Source organism: Sceloporus undulatus, chromosome 2 (genome assembly GCF_019175285.1).
Source record: "Sceloporus undulatus isolate JIND9_A2432 ecotype Alabama chromosome 2, SceUnd_v1.1, whole genome shotgun sequence".
Taxonomy (NCBI): Eukaryota; Metazoa; Chordata; class Lepidosauria; order Squamata; family Phrynosomatidae; genus Sceloporus; species Sceloporus undulatus.
In genome coordinates, this window is record NC_056523.1 from 192,544,190 (window position 1) to 192,563,614 (window position 19,425).

Here is a 19,425-nt window from a genome sequence, read left to right on the forward strand (position 1 = left end):
CAATAATTCTTCTGTGTAAGAGGCATACTTGGATTGGGGTTGGGGTAGCTGACGCCTGCCAACAAAGAAGAGGATTGGGATGGGTATCTTTGTCTCGGCCAGGAACGTATTGATTCCTAGTGTACTAGCATGGGAGGAGGTGCTTTGGTAGCAGACTTTGAGATGGACTTTGAGAGCTGAGCAGAGTGAGACGCCGAGGCTGGTATGACACCAAAGACCTGGCTGGGGAGGAGCGAGCATGGCGACGTAACTCCTGAATGAGGTGGTCATCGTTAATGTCTTGGCAGTCTAAGGGAACATAGTATAGACCTGTCTATTCATCAAAGATCAGATCAGAATAATCTAAAGATGCACCTTCTTCTTGGTACCAATGATTAGCCTCGTCAGTATGTTCATGGTACTCACAGTTGGTGTCGACATCCATGAAGCATTCTTGAGATTCAAGAGAAACCAACTAGTGGTCTCGAACCTGGAACAAATGAGGCATCAGCCATCTCTGGGGAATGGGAGGAGGCAGAGGAGAGGCGGGCAATTTGTCCTCTGAAGCAGACCCCACATCCACTTCAACATGGGACTGGGGATTTTGCTAGAGAAGTCTCAGAAGGGATAGGTACCTTCTGTTGTGATCCCTCAACTGCTGGGGGAGTCAATTTTAGAGTGCACTTCTGCTCATGGGATGAATCCGATGAGCGTTTCTTCCTTTTACATTCCCCAGCTTCGGTGTGGGAAGAGTCCCGGTGTTTTTTTGAGGAGTTGTGCTTATGTGGTGACCCTTCAGACTCTGTGTGCTTGCATTTTATAGAATGTTTCCCTTTAGCATCATGATCCTGGTCAAACTTAGATGCAACGGTTGTGACTACAGAGGTGTCAGAGCAGCCAGCTTTGGGTTTTTCTTAGAAGATTTAGGGTTTTTCTTAGAAGATTTAGAAAGCATTGAAATGGTAGCTTCAGGTTGCTGCACTTGGCGATAGAGAGCTGCCCAGAAGCAAGTCTCTCAATTTTTGCAAGCCTGCGGGGTGAAGGCTTTGCAATGAGATCAGGCGGACACGTTATGACCTCCCCCCAAACACAGGAGGTACTTTGAATACCATGGCCTGGTATTTTTCATTTGCATTGCACATACTTTTTGAAAGTGTAGCCATAGCTGAATCCAGTCTGACAAGAAAAGCCATGAAATGGTCCAAGTTCAATCCGAATTTATCAAGAACAAATGAATCTAGGCATAGTTCCTTCAAGCTGCTAGCACGGTGGACGAAAGGAAGTGGAGAAAGAGCGGGAATGCTGGGGTATATACACAAATGAGCGGGGCTACTGCCAAAAAATTTTCCCTAGCAATTCCAGAAGATTCCAATGCTATCTGAGCAGACATAGAATAGCCCATTTGTGTGCATTCACAGAGACCGCAAAGAAGCAGCAAGAGAGGACAAATTCAATGAGGTAGTAAAGCTGCTTGGGAAAACAGAGGAAAGACCTGTCTCCTCCTCCAGAATGCCCTTTGAGAATCTGGTCATGATGCAACAATGCAGCCTTGTACTTTCAGGCAAGGTCTGACTTCTCCAGTAGGATTTCTCCTGCCACTCAGAAGACCTCCATCTGCCACTGCTGGCACAAGCAGAGCCCAAGACTGAAGGCATTTCCTACATCTTTAAAGTCTCTCCTTATAGCAAGGAAGACACAAAAACTGCTCCTTTTGTGTTGTTATAAAGTTAAATCACCTCTCTTTCTCTAAAAACAGACACATTCATCCAGATACAGAACTACACACGGGCAAAGATCCCTATCTACAGTTATATACTTTTACATGTCACTAGGGTAGATCAAAGTTGGTATTTTTTCCAGCTCTTTTGAGTTCCAAATTTGGAAAAAAAAGTGGATACAAACAGTAGTAGTGGTAATAATAATAATAATAATAATAATAATATAACAACAACAATGCTCCCAGAATCCTCAGTCACTGCCATGCTAAATGGGGCATTTCAGGAAATGGAGAGGCAGGATCCTGACTTTCTCAAGCCCTACTGTACACAAACTGTCCAGCTAGCTTCAGTTCTGCAGTTGTACTGGGAGAGTTGTTCCACTGGATTGGTAGCATCAATTGGAACATAAAAAATGGATGGGCCTTGAGCAGGAGTGCTATTTGCCTACCTGCGCTTATCACTTTCCTCCTCTACCCTGCACACCTTGTCCTGTGCCCTGAGAGACCCAAATGAGCAGCTCCTTCATCCTGCTGCTACTTGCAGAATCCCATTTGGAGAGAGAGCAACACTGAGAAAGCCCCAGGCAATGCTTGCCTTCCAACAGTCACTCTTCCCGATTCCCTTCCAACCTGGGTTTACACGAAGTCTGCAGGAGGCCTCACCTGAAAAATGTCACTTTGTGTTGGGGCAGATCATCGTAACTCTCAAACCCATCTTCATTGGCATCAAAAATAGACAGACGTTCATCAGTCAGCATCTCTGGCTCATCTAGCTAGGAAGATAAAATATTTTGCCTTTATTCTGGAGGGACCTGCAACCACTGAGGCAGCATTCTATTCATTCAGTTGCAAAAGGTCCACTGACTTACTGCATCATCTGGATCCCCTTGAAAGAACTTGAGGTCAGGGTCATCCAAGTACTGTCGGCATTCAGCACACTTGGGAGGAGTGGTCTGGAAAGGAAAGACACAAGAGGGATATGTCACCCCAAGATATTGGTCAAGGACTGTGAACTGCACAAGAAATGTTCTGTTACAATGGAAAGCCTGTGCTAAAACACTTTTGATGGTATGCAATTATGTTTTAGCATGAATTGTAGCAGTTGCTAAACTATACAGAAAGAGGAAGGTTGTGCTTTTCTCAGCCCTTGTTACCTTTGTGTGAAAGGCTGGCAAAGTGCAGCCCCTTTCTAGCCACTACAACTCCAAGCATTCCTCACCACTCCTCAACCCCCAGGAAAACTAGTGGTGAGGAATGCTGGGAGCTGGCATCCACTTATAGCTGGAGGCTGTACTTTGTGCCCACCTCCCCCACTTTAATGCAGGAAACTCAAGAGGACTCAATTTACAAGGCTTTAGAAACTTCCCATTTACTGACATAATTATGCCAATGTCAGTTTATAATATGCTCTAATTAGTCACTTGCATTGAAAGATCCTACTCAGAGAGAACCAGTTGTTCTTTCTCAGAAAACAACCACCCTTTTATTAGGCAAGTTAAAACAGGCATCCAATGGACATTTGATGAGCAACAAAAGGATTTTAAAAAATGGATGATGTTTTTCCAACAAACCTTAAAATCCTCACTATTTAAATGCGTAGTTTGAAGGGTGGTGTTTTTTTATTTTACCTAGGGAATATTGTTCCAAATTTAATGGAGGAGCAAATCTGAAATCAGGAAAATCACCAAAGGACAAGACAGGATAATATCAGTCATTTTTGAACACTTTAAAAAGAATTTTTTTTTATTCCTTCAAGAGGTTTACAAAGAGTCTAAAAACAACCTGTTGTTCAAATGCATGACTCAGCTAACTTCAGGAGTCAAAAAGGTAGCTACCCAAAAGCTTGCTGTATGACATTGTAACTGAATGCAAGTACTTGTATAATGACAGTATAACCTCGTCTTCACTATAAAGCATTTCTCAGGCAACTCATGAAGTTAATCATATCAAAAACAAAATATTTTAAAATAAATTTGCATAGAATATTTTTACCTATTTAAACAAAGGAGGGTTTTAGAATACATAACAAGAAAGTGCTTGAGAAAACAGTTTTGATAAACAAAGATTAATTGTGACTTCTGAATAACCAAGGGTCATGTTGCCTCAGGCAACAGATGCCAGCAGGGCAGCAGTGTTCCACATTGTTGGAGGGCAGTGGTACATGTGCTGCTCTGGGCTCCCTGAACTAGCCTGATGCCTCTGGGGTGGCAACAGATACTATTCACGTGTGAAAGATTCAACTGACAGCCTAGCTGGCTTTAGTATGTCAGATGGAGAGGAACACCATTTTGTCCTTTGCCTCAGATCATAAAATGATTTTGGCTCAGCTATATGGACTGTTGCAATCTAGCCAAAATGGACATCTGACAGGTTTTTCCAAACAACACTGATGTCTGCTGTACCTGCACAAATAGGTGCTTGTCTGCTAAATTTGTGCTGCTAAACCATTTGCTCACACCAATCCAGTTCTTAAACTCAATTTCATTTCACTCATCATGGCTTATAGAGCTCTTCAAATACAGAAGCTGCTTAGCTACATTTCTCAATCATCTTCAAAAACTACCCTGTAAGGTACACCATCATTAAAGTGGGTCCTTGGCATCTGCTGGGGTTTTGTTCCAGGAAAATCCATGGATAAATACAATGGACAATAAAATGGTGTCCCTTTCATAAAATGGCAAAATCAAGGTTTGCTTTTCAGAATTTATATATTTTTGAATATCTTCAAGCTGTGGATGCTTGAATCCATGGATTAAAAAAAAACGTGGATATGTAGGGTTGACTGTACTCTGTTTTTAAAGACAGAAAACAGAGGCCAAGGAAAATTAGGGCCAGCCGTTAGAGAGCCATCTGAACTGCTTTCTCTGCACTTTCAATTTTTACACTTATGCTTGTACTGCAGTATCTAGAAGCAGAGAACAGATGTTTTTTCGACTCCTTATACTGCTTATCAACCATCAGGGAAGAGGGTTGCACCAGAAATGCTACAGTTCTAGACAGATTTTCCAAATACAAATCAAAACAAAAATACACAAATGTCCACTTACTTTAACAGGTGGCACTGTTTTAATCTGAGTTGCTTCTTCCTTTATCTCAGACCTAGAAAAAACAAAATAAAACCATACAAAACTCAAAAATAAACAACTTGTCCAACAGTAAAATAAGTTGAACATAAGCTGTTGCAAGAACATTATTAAGCTACTGGATACACAGATTCTGTAAATTTTAATCCTTTAATTCTGATACGCAACTGTAAAGTAGAAAACAACTGTGATACTACTGTAGGTGTTTTTCATCTATATCCACAAGACACACTGAGGACTCTTGTAGCCAAAAGGAAAGTTATAATTCTTCTAAATAAATAATACACACCTACACACATAGTGCTTTGCACTTTCATGTACAAAGCAGCTTTCATGTTGAAAGGAACAATCTTGTACAGGAAGGCAGATTTGTAGCCATTTTATGTCCTCCAAAGTGGGACAGCTACTGACTGTTCCAATTCAATGTCTCTTATGTTATCCCATCAATGCTAGGCATCTAGATATTTACCACTAAATGTTTAATCAAAGTAAACACATCTTAAAAGACTATCAGCTTTTCTGGGCTGTGAAAACTGCAATGTTCTCCAACTGTTTATTAGGGTTAAGAAACCAGGGCTACACAATTCATGTGAATTGGCCCCTTGCTTTCTTTTTTCCAAGCCAACACTAGTATGTGCTCCTATCTACCAAAAAACTGAAGCGAATCCTGGTTCACTCTTTGCTCAAACAAGGCCATCCAAGTTAAAGAGAACAAATAAATTGGCTTCATTTCCACTCCCTTGCCCTGTTGTTACAAAAGAATAAAGAACAGCACTGTTCCCAAATACTATCAAAGACTTTCTGCATTTTTTCCTATAGGCAGTAGTAGTGTCATTACTTTTACCAAGAAATATCCTATATTTTAACACACAATCAGATAAGCTCATCTTCATTATGTCCCTCTCTCTGATAAATTGCAATTGATATTATTGAATTTATTGGGGCTGGTTAGAAAAATAAATGGCTATAGAGTGGCTTGGTGCAAAGGAGAACAAAGCTGCTGTACCTGTTCAGGCCTTATGTATGCTTCTCAAAGAGGAGAAAACCTCAAAATAAGTTCATGCTTTTGTACACAGCTACAAACTTATTTATTCTTTGCTAGGAAAATGAACAAGGAGGAATGTTCCCAGTCATCAAGTTTCCAGCTAACAATGCTTACCCTTCTTTAGTTTCCATTTTGATTCTTTTCTCATCTTGTTCCTGGAAAGGGAAAAACAGTGTTGAGAAGCCTCCAACCTTTTCTTCCTTTAAGAAGGTGAAAATTTGATTCTCATGAATGCAAGGTATGCATCCTCCAGGATGAAGACATCAGTCCACCAGGGGTAATACAGAAACACTAAAGCCATAGTTGTTTTGCCATACACATCACCTAAAAGTATTCTAAGTTTTGCATCCATATTTCAAACATTTTGGGGGAGGGGGAGGAAAGAAAAAAGAAAAATATTGTAAAGCATTCAACATTCACATGGTCTTACATGCATACCTTCTCTCCAAGTTGTTCCTCCTCCTCTTCCTCCTCGTTTTCTACATTCGTTTCTTCTTTTGGCTCTCCATTCACTTCTTCAGATTTGCGTTTATTGGACCTATTGTGATCAACCATAATATGGGCTTTTTAGAGAAAGTTACTGTAATTCAGAAGTGATTAATTCTACTTAAGAGTGTGTGTGTGTGGGGGGGGGGGAGCTAAACAACTCTTATATCCTATACAGACTGTCGTGGGGTCGTAGTGTTTGCACGCCACATGCCAAACCACATGGCAGGGGGCACCATGAGGCTCCATTTAAAGTGCTGCGCCAAAGGAGTGCTGAAAAGCCATGGCGGCAGCAGCTAGGGTGCCCTTTTTGTGACGCAAAAAGGAGCCGCTTTGTGCGGCTTCTTTTTGCGCCACGGAAAGGTCAGATCAGGGACGTAATGTGTAATTGTTGTGGCCCCAATCCGGCAAGGAAAGGGGCAGCACAGAGCCGCCCCTTAGGGGCGGTCTGTTGAGTCCCCTAATGAGTTCAATTGTGCAAAGCATGTTTAGTGTAAACAGCATGCAATGGATAGCCATAGATGTGCAGACATTCAATTTGAACCCCCTTTTTTTCACATGATTTTACTGTCACGACTAATCCAAAATCCAGCTCTGATAACATGACTTACAAGGTAAATTGCGGGACACAACAAGGGCTTTGATCAGAGCTTAGAAGTTACTTTCTGGACTGCAACTCCCAACCCCCATCCCAACCTTTTATCTCAATTCTTCATGCTTTGGGGGGACCATGCACTTATGACAACAAACCATCTCAGAAGCTCCTGGGAAAGTCAAGCTTGCTGAACTTTTGTCACTGTTTCTTGACCCACGAAAGCTTGCTGTTCTTTGTCAAAATCTTATAACCTGCTCCTTCCTAGTCAGGAGTCTATAACCCCACACTTGTCATACATACATAAACCCACACACCATTGTCTGCCCAGTGCTCACCACTAACCACCTCACTGGAACTGTAAATGTGGCAATCACAGCAAAAAGAAGAAAAGGCAGGCAAATGAGATAGTCAATATGACACAGAAGCAGCAATGAAAACATACCATTCCTCCCTGCCCCAAAAGGCAATCAGTGTTACACACTACCCTACTCACCCTTTGGAAAACATAGTCAAAATGGTAGGTTGCTTGCCAGAACTACGGGTGATCCTTGAGCTGCTTGGGGTTTCTGTACATTAATAAAAAATATAAAACAAAACAAAAACAACACACACAGTTGCAGATGCCAACATGCACTATTACTGCAGTTTTCAAGTGCTCATGTCAGATTACACTATTACTGTACTGGACTATTACTGCAGCTCATGTCAGATTACACTCCCCATCAACATCACTATCATCATGTCTAAATCAGAGCAACCTTCCATCATCAAACACACTACCTTAATCTCAAATTGACTGGAAGGACAAACTTCCTCACACTTATACCAGGGTGGGAATCAGGTACACCTCCTGATGTTGTTTAAGTGTTAAGTCCCTTAAGCAGTGACCAGCACAGCCAATGGCAAGGAATGCTAGGAGCTACAGTCCCACAGTACCTGGGGGGTCATGTGATTCCCAATATCCCACCAAACTCAGGAGTTTGCTCTCACTGCCTAAAGAGCCATGTCCCTCATTTTGCTACAGCCACCTTGAAATGAAGAACAGGGATTGGATACAAGGACTGGAGTGAATTGAGGCTGAGTGGAAACACAAATACAAACCAAGCACTTACCTAGTTCCCAAGCAGAACTTGGTAAAGTTATTTCCTGGGATGAGACCTTCTAGAATCACTTCCATCACAAGTCAAGCCCCTCCACGGCCACTAGTTATGCCTGGGGTGTGTGTGATTCTGTGAGGTGTCATTCAATAATGTTAACTTTGCAAGCTCTGGTTCAGAGTATGACACTTAGCTCTTGCACAAATGAGCTATGTAATGTATAGCAACACATCTAAACCTCATAGCTTACTCCACAATCCAGATTTATGATTTGATGCTTCATAATAAGGAGACTGTGAAGCCAGCACTCAGTAACAGAAATGAGATAGAAAATGAGATGATGCAACCTGTCAGTACTGCTGGTTCTGAAATTTTTGCTTGGCTAATGCACTGCAGAAAGGGGCCAAAAACAAAAACAAAAAACAAAAAAAATTTCCCCATCCTGCTGTGCATGTGGTTTCATGCAGCACTGACCCCATTTCCCCCTATCTCTCATGATGGAGGAGGGAGGGCTCCAGAGTTGAGACTGACATATTTCTCCAATTCAGTGCCCTCCTGATGTGTGGTAGACTGCAATTCCCACCTTCCCTCACAAGTGGTCACTGACCTGCTGATTGGACAATGGCAATTGTAGTCTAATACATATGAAGGGCATCGGGTTACAGAAGTCCAGAAGTTATTATTCCACAATACAGTGGGCACTTAGTAACTGTTGAGGTTTGGTTCCATGATGCCCTGTTGATACTACAATCTGTGGATGCTCAATTCCCATTAATTGCAATGGCATAGTAAAATGGTGCCCCTTATATAGAATGGTAAAATCAAGGTTTGCTTTTTTGAATACACGCACACAGATAGATGTATATAAAAATATTTTCAAGCTGGGGCTGCTTGAATCCATGGATAAAGAATCTGTGGATATGGAGGACTAACTGTATATTTCTACTAGCTCACCTGTCTACACATATCTGTGTCAACTGTTTGAAATCAACCCAATACAACCAGAAAGTTTCAGCTTACCTGTCTGGTGGCAGGTTTTAAGGTGCTGTCCATTTAAAGTAGGACAGGCAACCTTTTTTTTTAACCTGTTGGGACCACAGCTAGAAGTGGATAAGGCTAAGATTAGTGGTGGATGAAACTTGGTGCAAAATTAGGCCAACTATTTCCCCTATCTCTCTGCTTCTGACACACCCTTTTCTCATCCTCTTTGTCACCTCTTCTATCTCCTTCCTTCCCTCGCTGAACTAATTCCTTGCAGAGAGGTTTGGGAATTAGGGCAAAGGCCACATGAAACCAGCCCAAGGGCTGCAGGCAACCCTAGGACTGCACATTGCCCACTACAGGTTTAAGGAACACACCTAAAATTAATGGCATTTCTCAAGCGTTTTGCTTAAGTGTTTAAATCACTTCTTACTTCTACTCTCACTGTTAGACTTGCTTCTCCTGCCTCTACGAGCTTTAGGCAGAGATGGTGAAGCCAGTGGTGTTGAAGAGGAAGATGAGGCTGCCTCTTCGATCTCCATGCTGCTGTCCTCCTCCACCTTAATACCCATTCTCTCAGGTTCTTCATCGCTACCATAGGCACCGTTTTCTGCACAGCCATTGGCCTTCTGGCCAAGTTCCAGGTTATCTCCATTTTCAAAAGGAAGTTCTTTGTGGAGTAGGGCTTTAACTTTGGCCAGATACCGTTCCTGCAGCAGAACAGAAAGACTGATTGGCTAAGCACATGTATTTTTAGCTTCTCTACCAATCTGCGGGAGGAGGAAGGGGCCAAACAACCCAAGCTTGTAGGTGTTGTGATACTTCATCCCTGGTTGAGGTCACTGTATGTATACAGTATGCTAGTTTTCAATTCATGCCCTTCTTGTGATTGATATGCATCAGAAAATTACACATGTGCTTGAATCACCATGGGGGGGGGGGGGCTTCATCAAGATTCCTTTCTAAACTGGGATTTAATCAAATGTACAAGTCCCAGAAAAAAAAAAGGAATTGAAAATAGCAAGAAACTTGACACATATTAATTTCAGAAATTCTTCCAGTTAAACAGGGAAGCAGACAGAGTGTGCCCCTGGAACAGTACAAAAAGAATCCATGCATCCCTAACCATTAGCTACTCACCTCAGAGAGCTCCTCTTTGTGAAGCTTGGTCTCCAGGTCTTTCAGCTGATTCTGAGCATCTGCCTGTAAGAAGCCATGTATCAGATTCAGCTTTTCCTTAACGCATTCCTGAAGAGAAAGAAAGAGGATGAGGGACTCTTGCATCTAGTAAGTCAGACCTGCAGAGGCTTACTAGGAAAATGGCAGAAAGGCATGGTCAGACGTGCGACTCTCCATCAGAGTGGGGGAAATGAAAATGGGTGCACTCACTCTTTCTCCAAGACCATCTTCATCCCTTTCCAGATCTTTTAGCCTATTATAAAAAACAAAACAAAACAGTTCTTCATTAGGAGGGAGCCTCTTTCTGTTTTAACCCCTCTAGTTTTCATGGGACAGCAGCAATTAGACATGACAATTCTAATTTTGATTTTTAGCAGTTTTTTTTCTTTTGCATATTTCTGGTGATAGGTCCTAAGGATGAGAAACTACTCCCCCTGACCCTGTGAAAGTAGGCTATATCATTTCTAACTTCAGAATTCTATGTACTGGGACTGGACTGTATTAGGTCCATTGACTTTGCCTCCTTTGGCATCTTGTTCCTTGCCACCCAGCATGGAGTAGTAGTTTGAGTGTTGCACAATGGAGACTAGGGTTCAATTTCCAGCTTGGCCATGGAAACCCACTGGGTGACCTTGTCAAATCTTGTCAAGAAAGCCCCATGAATAGATTCACCTTAGGGTCGCTATGAGTCGGAAATAACTTGAAGGCACACAACACACACACCCTCACTACCCACCAGCTTGGAGTCTCACTTCATGTTCACATCTTTGATCAATAGCACCTCAGAGACACCATGTTCCAGTGAAGAGGGAAGTCAAGGGGACAACATGTTTGCCCTGGCTCAAAGTGGCTGAAAGAGTACGAGAAACTACTTTTGCCTCCTTTGGTCTCGGACTTTGATCATGATCATAGTGGGGATTGATTTCCACTCAGCCACACCTCTGGAGGGTTCAGCACTACATCACAGTATTTAGCAAGCCTACGTCCAGACACAAAAATGACAGAATGACAGCACAAATGCTGCTGCCAACAAATTTGTTCATCCAAAAGAGACAGAGGAGAAGTCTAGTATGCTTTAAAGCAGCCTTCCACAACTTGGTGTCCTTCAGATGTATGCAACTCATACCATCCATAGCCTGCATGGCCAATCACCCATGAAACCTCCGCAGGGCATGACTTTATGAACGGCTGCTTCAAAACATTCCCAGTGAAGTCCTCAAAATTAGAAAAGAAAGAAAAACACAGCAAAAAAAAAGTTATCTATAAGAAAATGCAAGGGACATATTCAGTTAGGGGAGGAAATTCATGCTATGGCTCAACCCTTCAAAGACTCTTATAGGCTTACAGCATATTCCAATTCACAAAGATGTCTGTTTTGTTTTCTTAATCCAGGGAGTGCTTCACTTACTGTCTGCAAAGAATGGGTTTCAAAGCTAACTTTCACTCTTCAGGAAGAGAGCCACAGCTGCCAACCCAAAAGCCAGAGGAGCTGGTTAAGCAAACAGTCATTTTAGCCATCCCAAAGAGAAGGAACTACAGCTGGCCCTCCACATTTGTGGTTTTGACTTTTACGAATGTATTTGCACTTTTTATTAATATGTTCTCTCTAGGAATCTCTAGGTTCTCTAGCACAACTCTGCCAGAGATTGACCATAAAGTTGTGCTGGAGAACCTAGGACTTCCTAGACAAAACCTTGTAGGTCCTTGTAGGTAGCATTTGTAGGTCCTCCAGTATGATTCTATGATCAACCTTTGGCATAAGTTGACCAGAGAGTTGAACTGGAGGACCTGGAGATTCCTAGAGAGGTGTTTTCCTAGGTAAAAAGAACAGTGGTGTTGTATTTGCAGTTTTTCCACATTCACAGGGGTCCTTCACGCCTAACTCAAGCAAATGTGGAGGGACCGTTGAAGATGGATGGGAACACACACACAAAACAAACAAGCTTTAACACCCAGTAGTCTTCCCCAGGGGTTTCAACTGACTCCCTGTGGGAAAGGAGGATTCTTGTTGGGCTTCTTCTCATCAGCCCTTCCTGCAGTGTCCACTAAGAAAGGCATACTTACTAATTTACTAATGAACTTAAAATCAGGGGTGTGTTGAGAGAAAAGTTTTCAACATTTAGCTTGGTACTTGTTCCCTAAAGTGGGACTATGGGAAGTAAGATGGGCTAACTGAATACCTCAAGGAAGCAGAGCTCTCATCCTGTAACTCAAAGTGAGACTCCCACATGGCTGACTACACAGCCCAGGTTGGCATCATGGTTGTGGCCGACAACAGATGCTACTGGACAGGCCAAATGAAGGAACACAGGCTCTAGGCCACAGACTTCTGCAACACTATAAAAAGAAAATGAATTCTATTTGATCTTCAGCTATAAAGTCAAGCTGTCCTGGCTAGAAGCCATATTGCAAGCGATCTGAAGAGAGTGGGATGTTTTTCCATTGAAGAGCAGCAACCAACCAGAATCCCAGCCACACACCTACACTTTCAGGCTCTAGAAAAGGACTCCAGTATCCTCTGCAAGCTACTTGTCATTTGTCTGTCATACATGTGAATACATGCACGCATATCCATGCAAGAACATGACCAAATTGTGAGCAGCCAAGTCTAGGACTTGAGCAATTTCTTAACTCCACTGACACACAATTTCTCCCTTTGGATCTGCCCTTCCAATAAAAACAAGCAACCATGATCAAAATATTTTAAAAGACTAACTCTTTTACTACTCTAGGACAATGGCCAAAGTGAAAGGGCACCACTTACTTGCAGTTCTCATATTTAACTCCTCGTCTGTTTCAACATTTCATGGCACCAAAACAGCTGAACTGCATGTGTCCCCTCCCTCTGTGATACACAGAAAGGCATGATGTGCAGCTTTTTGGATCTTATTACATTCCACCCCAGTCCCACAACTGCTGCATATCTTGAGGCCTAGATATCACTCTGTACTAAATCTGAGTAAGTTTTTATCCACAAAAGCACATTCTAAAATAAAAACCAGTTTGGCTTAAACATGCTGCTACGTTCCTTTTTTCTCCCTGCCCCTCTGCCCCTTTTTATATAGAAAAGGGATTTCCCCATTCTTTCATTCAAGGTGGCCACATAAGACACACTCTTTCTAACTTACCCTTTAGTTTTATGATTTGGCACACTGTAGGCCAGATGTTTTATTTTAAGCAAAATACCATGTTGTTATGAAGGCCCTTTTAAAATGCTTGCTCTCTTTGAAGAGAGAATCTGTTTAGTGGCTCCTGTGCAAAACTGCAGAACTGAAATTCATTTCCAACGCTGACACATTATTAGACAGGCTCAGCAGAAATTGGCTAGCTCACACTACAAACAGTAGTCACTGATTAGGAATTATGCAGTCTTTCAGCTGTTGTTGGGCTGATATTTTTCACTACTGTCTCTGTTGGCTAGGACTGCTGGGACTTGTCTGACAACATCTAGAGGAGTACATGATTCTTTCGGTGGTTTGTGTGTGTATGTGAGTTGCTCTTGCTATGGCTATATTCATCAACAATTGGAACAGGTCACATTTACTAATTCAACCATTTAGTCTCTTGTCTCAGTCACCTTTCCATTTACACCCTGAATAATTTACTTACTTACTTTGTAAGATCCTCCGCATCCCTCTGCTTCTGTACAAGGAACTGTGATACCAAAAATGGGGATCATGCAGCCCAATAGAAGTCTGATTGCAATTCCCATGATTTCTCATCACTAGCTGTAATCACTAGAATTAATGGGAGTTGCAGCCCAGCAAAACATAGAGGGCCACTAATTTCCCACTTTTGCACCATCCCAAAGATGTTACCATTCCATGAGTTTAATAAGAATAAGTTACAGCTCCAAAAGTTTGCAGTGTAATAAATTTGTTGGTCTTGAAGTAACATGACACAAACCCTATTTGTTTTGGCTACAACACACTAACAACCTATCAGATCTTTCACTTCTTGCTTTCTTTGCACAGCACAGATCACAGTTGCTAAAATGCCACAAAGTCAGTTGGCTAACATTCCTGGCCACCCACTTGTAAGTGAACAAATGGAAGACAGGCTAAAATGTACCTGTGTCATTGTCACACTGGTCTTGCCAACCCAACATTTCATGGCTTACAACATCTGACTTTTGGCTCATATCCAAAACCCTTCCACTCCTGACCAACCTTCCACTCCTGTTGGCAAAGGCAGGCAGAAGTGGTGGGAATAAAGCAGGATCAAGCAAGTACTGTGAAGACACCATTTCCCTGTCTTGTCTTGGAAACTAAGAAGAGTCAGCCTTGGTTAGTAGTTGGATGGGAGATCAACAAGGGGTACAAAGTGCTATGCTCCTTACCTAAGAAAACCATATGAAATACATGGAATCACCACAATTCAACAGGCAACCTGCAGGTACATAAATACACCACTTGAAAATGTAATTTATCAAAAGGGCATTTTAGAGGGAGGTGGACAACTGTAGAAGGAGCAGAGGCACATAAATTGAACTGCTAACCCACCATCACCCACTGGGTTCTGAAAATTAATACCGCCAAGGAAGCCACAGACCTGAAGAATGGTTATTCCCACTTTACTGAACCCCCAATACTACACGGTTACCGATGTCCTGCTAAATCAATTGTACAACACATACAACTATCTGGGATCCCTTTCTTCTCTTTCCGTTTCTCCAAATTAATATTTGAAAGTAGCAGCTACCTGGTGGGTATTCATATTGGTTTCACAAACTTTCATAGCTAAATGCCACAGTAACTCAGGAACAAGTTTCCTAGCTAAAAAAAATAATCTAACAAAGCTTGACTTCTAAAGGAAAAGCTAGCTCTTGGCCTAAAGCAGTTCAAAATTTTACTATGGAGACGATTTTCCATGCAGCTAATGGCTGACTGCAATCTACCATCACCCCACATAAGAACAGAGAGCTATGGGATACTTCAAGGTGTGAAATGGTTGTGAGGCAGTTGCAGATGCATGGTTCTCCTGCGGTCACCACCAAACACACACATGCAACAATACGGAGGGAAAGAAGGGACAGGAACATTAACTGATTGTCTCTTCAAACACACTGCTAGATTGTTTGTAATTCCGCCATCAACACCTTCTCCATTCCTAGAATGGGAAGAGTTCAGATGGGGCAGACAGTGGGGGAACAAGGGAAGGCCCTATCCTACTCTCTCAGGAAAAAAAGGTTTGGGAAAATTGCTGCATTAAAGCCACAGGTTCTTGTGTGGGAAAGACGGGAGAGTACCTCCTAAACTACCAAACCCAGACAATAGCAACATAGACGCTGCCTGCCTGCGTTGCCTATCTTCCTCCTCTGAGAGCAAACAGACAGACGGACCATGTGGCACAAGCTGCATGGCAAGCCTCTCCACAGCGCATAACAGCAGCTGGCATAAAAAGCTTCATGTACTGAGCCTTCAAGCTGGAAAGCTAACATGTGGGCACTTAATGAGACCCCCCTCTCCCCAAAAGAAGAGAGCGAAAGAACACTACCCTTCTTCCGGTCTCTGCACTGCTACACAAAAGCCAGCTCATTTTCAACAAGCGCACCTTTCTGGACTCCATTTTGCAGCTGGGCCATAAGGACCACTTGAGAGCAGAAACACAGAGCTATGACGGATACCAAATGTAAAGAAGCATGGGGAAGAACAATGATTACATGAGTCCAACTCTATTTTTCCTTCTGTGGAAGAAAGTGGAAAGTTAGTCATGTCTGTATTCTGTTTCCTAAACACAACAATGGTTTCCTATCTAAAATCCCAAAGCTGCGGGACAGTAATATATATATATATTTATATTTAAAAATATCTGTTGGTAAACATGGTGGAGGAGGGGGAGAATAGCGCTTTGCTTCCGACCCAACGGCCAACATGCTTCTGCGGCAGCACAGCCACCAGCTCCAGAGAAAGCGACTAAGCAAAAACATTTGCACAATGACAATTTGTTCCGAGCAGAAAGGGAAAAAAGTCTACAGCTCGGATTATCCAGAATGGCTGCTGTTGGGATAGGTTGGCCCAGGAAGAGAGGCCCACAGAAAACGCTTCCTAAGGAAAGGGCCGGGCTCCATTGAAATGCACCGCGCTCCTGAAGGCGCCAGAAAGCAGAGAACCAACCAGCCCGCCCTGCAAGCCCCGAGGGTGCCAATGAACCCAACGCATGAGGAACCCCCCCTTCTCTCTTTTTTTAAGTCAGGGCATATTAACCACTGTTTCCTGGAGTGTGTGTGTGTGAGAGAGTGTGCCAATCCTGGCCTGAAACACACACACACACACACACAAGCAAGCGTTCCCGCCAAGCCATGCTTTGGACTGCGTAAGATATTTTCACTTCCTGTCTCAGATGGTAAGCAGGAGCATTATGAGAGAAGAGGCAACCCAGAAGAAAGGAGAGGCCAAAAATGCAAAAGGACCCATTTTGGCTCCCCTGATCTCAGCCTTAGAGGATGGCAATGGCAAAACCCCTCTGGACAAAACTTGCCTTAGGGTCACCATAAGTTGGAAAAAGACCTGAAGACACACAACAGCAAAATAAAACTCTCACATACCTGCACTCCCCCCAAAGAGAAAAATGCTGGATGCAAACAGAAGAGAGCAGCTACTCCTGCCTCTGTCTTCCCTGCTTCTTGAAGAAGAAGAAATAATACTAGGAATAAATTAGTTACCTGGCTTCACTCCTCTGTTCCGCTGTATTTCGATTAAAAGTGTTGGGGAAGGAGTAAGGCATGAGAAGAGTCAAAAAGTAACTGAGATGGCAGAAACCTAAAAACCTGACACCTTAGTGATTTCAATGATTTGGAAACAAGTGACAACCTAGCACCCTACTTTTGTTGCTTGACAGATAGGGGCTGCCAAAAGAAAATAATGCAGAGGCAGGAAGGGACACCTTGAATGCCACCTTGAACCCACAACTTCAACTTATATATGGAGGGGAGGATATTCATTTTCTTTAGAGGTAACAGGCCCACAACTGGGAAAGCAATGAAGATGCTCTCCTATAGTAAAGCATGCCTTCCAATTCCTCAAAAGTCCAGGTCTCCAAAGGGAGGCACAGAAGACACCCCAATTTTACAGGTTCAGTTATAAGTCAGATTTGTTCTGTGAAAAATGAAGGAAAGGTGGTGGTGAGGGGTGACATACAAGAGAGACCCTCCTTATGTTGTATTTTCCTTTTTAAGGGACCTTTTCTTCTCCTAACACTTTGGGGTTCCCCCCTTTTACACACACCCCAACCTGGAGGAACTTTCATTTCTCTGTGGAAGAATCTGTGAAAAAGCAACAAGGGGAGGAAGCCTAGTAGTTATTGTTGGTATGGGGGAGAAATATTGGACAAGCCACACTCTCATAGCCTCCTCTTGCCAAGAAAAGTCCATGGTAGTTTTGCCTTAGGGTTGCCATAACTCAAAAATGACTTGAAAGCATATCAGAACAACTAGGACAAGTTGCACTCTCTCAGCCTCAGGGAAAGGCAATGGCAATCCCTTTATGAAGAAACCTTGCCAAAAGAAACCTATGATAGTCTCACCTTAGGGTCACCATACATCAGATACAACTTGAAGATACATAAAAACAACTAGGGCCAAATCACACTCTCTCAGCTTCAGGGGAAGGTCAAGGCAAACCCCAATGAAGAAACCTTGCCAAGTAGGGGGGGGGGACATGGTACACTCACTGTAAGGTGGCCATAAGTCAGATACAACTCAAAGGCAGACAAGTACAACTTGAAGACATACAACAAGCAAAGCCACACTCTCTCAGCCTCAGATGGCAAACTCCATTGAGCAAACCTTGCCAAGAAGAAAACCCCCATGATAGGCTCATACCTTAAGGTCACCCTAAGTCACCTGAAGACACACAGGTCCAGTCACACTCTCTCAACCTCAGAGGATGGCAAACCCCAATGAACAAACCTTGTCAAGAAGAAAAACCCTATGATAGGCTCACCGTAAGGTGGCCATAAGTCAGATACAACTCGAAGACACACAAGAAGAAGGAGGGCAAAGCCACACTCTCTCAACCTCAGATGGCAAACCCCAATGAAGAAACCTTGCCAAGAAGAAAAAACCCATGATAGGCTCACACCTTAAGGTGGCCATAAGTCAGATACAACTTGAAAACACACAACAGGTACAACTCTAAGACACACAACAAGCAAAGCCACACTCTCTCAACCTCAGATGACAAACCCCAATGAAAATAGTCTTGGATGTGTAGGACAACTACAGACTCCCCCCTTATATCCAATTCCTCCCTCCAAAAAAATATCCAAATGGAGGCCCAAATATATTTATTTAGGAGGGGAATGGGAAAGAAAGGGGAGGAGGGGAGACTACAGTTTTCCTATACATCCACAATTATTGAATATTGATTATTAAATACTGTTGTGGCTGTTGCTGTGTTTTTGAGTTGTATCTGACTTATGCAGACCCTTAATTAGTACTATTATTATACTTTATTTATATAGTGCTGTAGATTCACACATTTGTTTGCTTGTTCTTCTTGGCAAGGTTTGTTCATGATCAAATGGGGAGAGGAGGTCAAGGAGGGAAGGGGAAGGAGCCAGGGCCCCTATATTAAAGATGGGTTTTAAAGGTGGGGAGAAAAGAAAGGAGGGAAGGAGGGTCAGTTATATGTTAGCCGCCTTGGGTCCCACTTTGGGAGAAAGGCGGGGTACAAATAAAACAACCCTCATCATAAGTGTGCTCAGAGGGGGGCTTGGAATGGAGTCTCTGCGGGGGAAGAAGAGAGAGATGGGTCTCCTCTCCCTTCTTCTCCTCCTCCTTCCAGACTTGGGGCTTGCTTGGCTTAGGCCCCGCTGGCTCACTCACTCACCGCCTTCGCAGCTCCTCCGGGGCGGACCGGGCAGGCATCGGAACCAAGGAGACGGGAACCAAAGAGGAGGAAGAGCAGGGAAGAACGCGACCGCTCTCTTCCTCGGTCGGCCGGAGACTGATTTCGCGCGCACCGGGGAGGGAGGGGCCCCAGGAGGAGGGAGGGGCGGGGCCTGCGCTGGGAGAGACCATCCCACGTTAGAGATGGGGGGGAAGGGATATATGAAGAGAAGGGGGCGGAGTTTGTCTGTGAAATGGCGGGCGGGCCCTTTGCGCCAGTTCCTATGGAGAGGGAGAGACCAAGTCGTCAAAGGAAAAGGGGGCGGGGGCGGGAAGGAATAATAATAATAATCGTGATGATGATAATGACAATGGGAAGAAGAGCAACAATAATGGGATTCAGAGATGGTTCCTGGAGCACTATGTACATGGA

General features: G+C 43.2%; 1 protein-coding gene across 2 annotated transcripts in view; it reads right to left on the minus strand.

The window, feature by feature from the left end:
• The window catches only part of DNMT1 (DNA methyltransferase 1), a 52,543-nt gene extending 33,444 nt beyond the window's left edge, over positions 1-19,099 (minus strand). Inside the window, exons 1-10 of one of the 2 annotated variants that reach the window (XM_042452329.1) lie at positions 18,994-19,099; positions 10,373-10,415; positions 10,124-10,231; positions 9,417-9,693; positions 7,399-7,471; positions 6,263-6,362; positions 5,939-5,979; positions 4,744-4,795; positions 2,566-2,649; positions 2,360-2,469 (exon numbers count right to left, since the gene is read on the minus strand). In XM_042452329.1, the coding sequence (XP_042308263.1) occupies positions 2,360-2,469; positions 2,566-2,649; positions 4,744-4,795; positions 5,939-5,979; positions 6,263-6,362; positions 7,399-7,471; positions 9,417-9,693; positions 10,124-10,231; positions 10,373-10,415; positions 18,994-19,031 (926 nt within the window). In that variant the 5' untranslated portion in view covers positions 19,032-19,099. Of the gene's footprint in view, positions 1-2,359; positions 2,470-2,565; positions 2,650-4,743; positions 4,796-5,938; positions 5,980-6,262; positions 6,363-7,398; positions 7,472-9,416; positions 9,694-10,123; positions 10,232-10,281; positions 10,333-10,372; positions 10,416-18,993 lie in introns of those variants that run through there. The other variant, XM_042452331.1, reaches the window with a different exon arrangement.
• Positions 19,100-19,425: the final 326 nt, after the last annotated feature.